This window comes from Podarcis raffonei, chromosome 16 (assembly GCF_027172205.1).
Source record: "Podarcis raffonei isolate rPodRaf1 chromosome 16, rPodRaf1.pri, whole genome shotgun sequence".
Taxonomy (NCBI): domain Eukaryota; kingdom Metazoa; phylum Chordata; class Lepidosauria; order Squamata; family Lacertidae; genus Podarcis; species Podarcis raffonei.
In genome coordinates, this window is record NC_070617.1 from 30,807,659 (window position 1) to 30,813,658 (window position 6,000).

Sequence of the window (6,000 nt, forward strand, 5' to 3'; positions counted from 1 at the left end):
GCTTTCAACGTCTAAAGCATATCATCATCATCATCATCATTAATTTATTAGTTGATTTACTTCCGAAAGTGACACAAACAAGCTACTAAAATGGTTAGTCTATGCAAATCAACCACAAGAACTTGAAACTCTTCAAAACAAGAGCTGACTATTGCTATGATTGTCATAATTTCTTAGTTGCTTTGCTGACGACAAGTGACTCAAACGAGCCACTGAAATGTTTAAAAAGTATGCCAATAAAAGGCAGGTCTTTCATAACCGACCCCTCTAAAAACAACCACAAGTGCTCAAAACCCTTCCAGTTATGAGCTAAAAGAAGAGTTTTTGCTTGGTGTCTAAAAATAGATAAAAGGAAGCCCCAGGTGAGTCAGCCTTAGGGAGAGCATTAGGCAGTCTATCCATAGCATACAATCTTGGTTCTGTATCCGGGGCTGGCTCTGGGGCCTGGGGCAAAGTGGCCTCTTGTGAGCCTCCTCTTCTCTTGGTGGGACCTGGCGGGCTTACCTGGCGTTGGCGAGAGACAGCGACACCATTTAACTCGCACTAGCTGCCCTTTTTGCGGGACGCGGGTGGCGCTGTGGGTTAAACCACAGAGCCTAGGACTTGCCGATCAGAAGGTCGGCGGTTCAAATCCCCATGACGGGGTGAGCTCCCGTTGCTCGGTCCCTGCTCCTGCCAACCTAGCAGTTCGAAAACACGTCAAAGTGCAAGTAGATAAATAGGTACCGCTCCCGCGGGAAGGTAAACGGTGTTTCCATGCGCTGCTCTAGTTCTCCAGAAGCGGCTTAGTCATGCTGGCCACATGACCCGGAAGCTGTACGCCGGCTCCCTCGGCCAATAAAGCGAGATGAGCACTGCAACCCCAGAGTCGGCCACGACTGGACCTAATGGTCAGGGGTCCCTTTACCTTTTTAGCTGCCCTTTTGATGTCTCATATTGCCCAGATTGACACTGCCTAGGGCAGGCTTCCTCAAACTCGGCCCTCCAGATGTTTTTGGCCTACAACTCCCATGATCCCTAGCTAGCAGGACCAGTGGTCAGGGATGATGGGAATTGTAGTCTCAAAACATCTGGAGGGCTGAGTTTGAGGAAGCCAGGCCTAGGGGCACTGTGGAAAATTTAAAATGGCTGCTGGACCCAGCCACTAGATGCTGCTCACAGTACTAGGTCAGGGATTAGGGATTAAAGGGGGCTCCAGAAGAGACGTCAGCAATGCCCCCCACCCAAGTGCACTGAGACCCCAAAAGCTGCCCAAGGAAGGCGGATACTGATGCCAAACCTTTCTGTAACACAGCTCTTCTTTGCTTTCAGATCACAATCATCGAGGGCCATTCTCAGGACATCATCCCACAGCTGAGGGAAAAATATCAGGTGGACAAGGTCGATTTTGTCTTTCTGGACCACTGGAAAGAAAGATACCTTCCCGACACCATCCTCCTCGAAGTAAGTTGGAGCGATGCCTCTCTGGAAATTAAGAGATTCCATATTCCTGGTGTGGACCACACGCAGCCGTCTGAACTCTCATGCGGCCTAGAGCCTGCTAGATTTTGTCTTTCATTTTGGTCTTCCGAAAGACCAAAGGCGATGGGAGTTCAGAACACCTGGAGTCAAAAACATCTGGATGTCAGCAGCTTGGGGAGGGCTGAGTTAGCCTGCCTTGCATCCTTTGAGAGGGAGAAGCTATCAGCTTGCTAGCTAGGGGCCTTGCATTCATTTTTTAAATAGTCCTATTTGTTTTAGCTATGAAAACAAATGGGAATTCAAATGAACGAGTTCCAAATGAAAATTACCTTTGTTTTTCGTTGGTTTCTACGGGGATGAAAACAGTGAAAGAGTTTGAAGCAGGTGTAAAAGGGCACAACAATATTTTAGAAAGCCACCAGGGGTGGAGGATGTGGGAGAACAGTAAAACTGACGGAGCTGAAAATGGGGTCTGCAAAATGGGGACCCTGCCTGCACCCAGCCAAGGGAGGGTGGTGTCATCGCAGAATGGCTAGAAAACACAGAAGTTAGAGGCAGCAGAAGTCTGGCCAAGTCTCCCATTCAAGCCATAAAGCGAACAACAAATGGAAGTAATGCAAAAAGTACAGTTCAAGCCAGTGTAGAAACGAAACAAACTTGCCCAGCCCACTTCCAAACTTCCACATTTCCACTTCCAACCATATTAGATAAGAGATGGAAAGAAGATGAAGCCCCTCCTAGTGAAGAATGGCAGATCAAGTTGATGGATTATGCCGAAATGGCAGAAATGATGGAAAGAATCAGAAGTCAGGAAGACCAAAATCTTAATAAGGAATGAGGGAAATTTATAACTTATCTTAAAGACCATTGCAAACAGTTAAAATCGTTAGTAGGATTGGAATATCGCTTGTAGTTTAATGGTGAATTTTGGATACAATGGAGAGGTAAAAGATTTAGGTTACAGTGGTACCTCGCAAGACGAAATTAATTCGTTCCGCGAGTTTTTTCTTCTTGCGAGTTTTTTGTCTTGCAAAGCACGGTTTCCCATAGGAATGCATTGAAAATCAATTAATGCGTTCCTATGGAAACCGCTTGCCGGGCTGGCGGTGCGGAGAAGGGCTTTTCTCCCCACCACAAGCCTTCAGGACAGGTCCGGGAACAGAGGGGAAGGCGCGCTGCGCTTCTCCTCTGTTCCCGGAGCTTGCGGGGCTTGCGGTGAGGAGAAGGGCTTTCCTCCCCACCGCCAACATTCAGAACAGCATTCTGAATGTTGGCGGTGGGAAGGAAAACCCTCCTCCCACCGCAAGTCTTCAGGACAGGTCCGGGAACAGAGGGGAAGGCGCGTTGCGCTTCTCCTCTGTCCCTGGACCTGTTCTGAAGGCTGGCGGTCCACCGCCAGCCTTCAGAACAGCCATCCGAAGGCTGGCGGCGGAAGGAGGTCTCTCCGCCCCACCGCCAGCCTTCGGAGGAGCCTTCCGAAGCCTGGCGACGGGAGGAGGTCTCTCCGCCCCACCGCCAGCCTTCGGAGCAGCCTTCCGAAGCCTGGCGACGGGAGGAGGTCTCTCCGCCCCACCGCCAGCCTTCGGAGCAGCCTTCCGAAGCCTGGCGGGGGGAGGAGGTCTCTCCGCCCCACCGCCAGCCTTCGGAGCAGCCTTCCGAAGGCTGGCGGGGGGAGAAGGTCTCTCCGCCCCACCGCCAGCCTTCGGAGGAGGTCCGAGGACAGTGGGGAAGACGCGCTGCGCTTCCTCGCTGTCCCCGGAGATTTCCCTATGGGCTTTCGTCTTGCGAAGGAAGCCCATAGGGAAATTCGTCTGGCGAAGCACCTTGAAAAACGGAAAACTCTTTCTTCTTGCGAGTTTTCCGTCTTGCGAGGCATTCGTCTTGCGAGGTACCACTGTATTATAAAAGATATGGGAGGAAATGATTAACAATAGGACCCACAAAGGGGAGAAGGGAAGTCCAAGAGATTCCTTGGAATCTCGTTTTTATGTGGTAGATCTTCCGAACATCTCTTTGAAGAACTTCTGGGATTCTTCAAAATGAAGTAAAGACCTCCCTTAGAGTGGTAGGACCACTCTCAAGAGAGAGCTAATCGTCTATCTCCTGTCTCTTTTCTCAGGAATGTGGCTACCTAAGGAAGGGCTCCATCCTTCTGGCGGACAACATCGTCTACCCGGGGGCTCCAGATTTCGTCAAGTACATCCGTAGCCACAAAAGCTTTGACTGCACTAACTACCCCTCTCACCTGGAGTACATGAAAGTGGAGGACGCAATGGAAAAGGCCGTTTACATGGGATGAGAGCGAGAGTATTAAAACCTTAGTGTCGAGCCACTGTTTGTATGTGTGAACACACAGCGTAGTCCTGTCTGTGGGTCGGCGTTAGCTTTCTGTAGTTTTGGGCTTGTGGTTAAAGCGAATTTGTCACAGTAGAACAAGTTGCAAAGAAGGCAAGTCAGCAGGAGAACAAGGGAGCTTCTGTTATGGTCAACTGAGACCCACTGAAATGAATGAACATGGCCAACCTAGGTTCATTGATTTCAGTGGGTATACCCAGAGTAGACCCTAGCAGGATACAACCCCTTGTGTATAAATAGGCTAGGCAGCTAAGGATCCATCTGGAGATGATGGGCAATTTTGTTACATTTCCATTTTAGCGAATGACCATTTTCATTGATGGACTGCACCTATTGGATTTTCTGCTTTTTACCCAACAATGCCAAAGCCCAGTGGCTCGCTTTGTGTTTCTCAGCCAAACAAGACCAAATTGCCTTTGGAGACAGACATAAAAGGGGCATTTCTGGGGGGGAAATATGGGGGAAAGCAATGAACAGATTTTTGAGGGAATTTGGACAAAATTACCTCCCCTGTGTTCCCATTAGTGCATGGATGGGGGAACTGGTGGTCTTCCGAACGGTGTCGGGACCTCCGAGCTCATGCTCAAGGAAGATGGGAGTTGCAGCCCAGTGACATCTGGGGAGAGGTTATACTGCTGCCTTGTAAACAGATTAAATGGGGGGGGGGAGAAATGCTTGGATTTATGGTGGGTCCTTCATCCGAACTGATTGACGATGACCTTCAGGGTCCCTTCCAACTCCCTTTGATTCTATGAAATCTTACAACGTTGTAGTAGTTGCAGAAAGAGAAGCTGCTTCTTTCTACTAAAGGCCCAGAATGTGCAGGTGACAAAGACCCTGATGGAGGTGTAGCTGTTCTTCACTTTTATCTCTTTGGGCATTGCTTGTAAACCAAGGGAATCCTTCCGGAATGATCCGTGGGAAATTCATGTTGCTGCAGTTGATAGTCGTGCTCCCATTGGTTGAGCTGTCGTTTGTGTTCTGCACTGTAAAATTGCTGAGTGATTTCCTCACTTCCCAAGGTGAGAGGGAACAATGCAGAGAGAGTGATGATGTATCTCCTCAAAGCTTTCAATAAATCCCCTGGCTGTGTACTCCCTGTTGCAGGTCCCAAAGGGCGTATATAATTCAGATTTATAAGTAAAAAATAGGTTTACCCACCCACCCAAAGAGAAACATTTGTGTAATTTGCCATTCTTGCATCACTCATGCCTGTACTCTTTTATAAATTCTCGACGTTATAACAGACTCTCTTATATATCGCACACTTGTTTCATTTCTTTCCGTGCTGCCTTTAAAGATGCGCTTATCCCTGAGGGTATATATACACACACAGTAGTAACGACTGGTACATAATATAACAATCATAAACGGACTAAAATTTATAAGCAAGATGAAGAACAGCCACTGAGCGGGGAGGGAACCCCATAATTGGTTAAGAATTAAAACCCTGACAATTTTTTTTTAAATTATTTGCCAATCACTGAAAAGATAGCAGGTGGGACCAGGTGAGCTTTCGTCGGGGGAAGAATTCCCTAGATGGGGTGCTATCAACCAAGAGGGCCTCCAACGATTATCAGAACAGGAGTCCCCAGCCTTTCGGGGCCTGTGGGCAAACTAGGAATTTTGAGAAGTTGCTGGGGTCGCTGCTCACAAGATGGCTGCCATGGGGGTGTGGCATAACTACATAACGGCTGCTGTCAGGTGTGTGGCATAAGACAAAATGGCTGCCATATTTAAAGGAGCAGAAAAAGAAGACCACAAAACACACCTCCACCAATGTAGACAAGACACACCTACAGTACATCAGCATATGGTTGCATTTGCTTACACTGAAAAGCTCTTTGCTCCTCCTGTTCCGAACAGGAGGAAGAGTGGGTGTCCAGTCCAGGCATCCGGCAAACTCAGAAAGTCATACCTCAGGTTACAGCCACTTCAGGTTGTGTTTTTTCAGGTTATGCACCCGCCGAAACTCGGAAGTACTGGAACAGGTTACTTCTGGGTTTCGGCGGTCGCGCATGCGCAGAAGCGCTAAATCACGCTTTGCGCATGCGCAGAAGCGCCGAATCGCAACCCATGCGTGCGCAGACGCGGCACTGCAGGTTGCGAATGCTGCGGGTTGTGAACGTGCATCCCGCACGGATCACGTTTGCAACCCAAGCGTCCACTGTACTGGTATTGTAG

At 48.9% G+C, this 6,000-nt stretch overlaps 1 protein-coding gene across 3 annotated transcripts in view; it reads left to right on the forward strand.

Moving 5' to 3' along the window:
* The window catches only part of COMT (catechol-O-methyltransferase), a 43,980-nt gene extending 39,000 nt beyond the window's left edge, over nucleotides 1–4,980 (forward strand). For all 3 annotated transcript variants that reach the window (XM_053369506.1, XM_053369504.1, XM_053369505.1), the window contains exons 4-5: nucleotides 1,312–1,443; nucleotides 3,581–4,980. In XM_053369506.1, the coding sequence (XP_053225481.1) occupies nucleotides 1,312–1,443; nucleotides 3,581–3,760 (312 nt within the window). In that variant the 3' untranslated portion in view covers nucleotides 3,761–4,980. The remainder of the gene's footprint in view (nucleotides 1–1,311; nucleotides 1,444–3,580) is intronic.
* The last annotated feature ends 1,020 nt before the right edge of the window (nucleotides 4,981–6,000 follow it).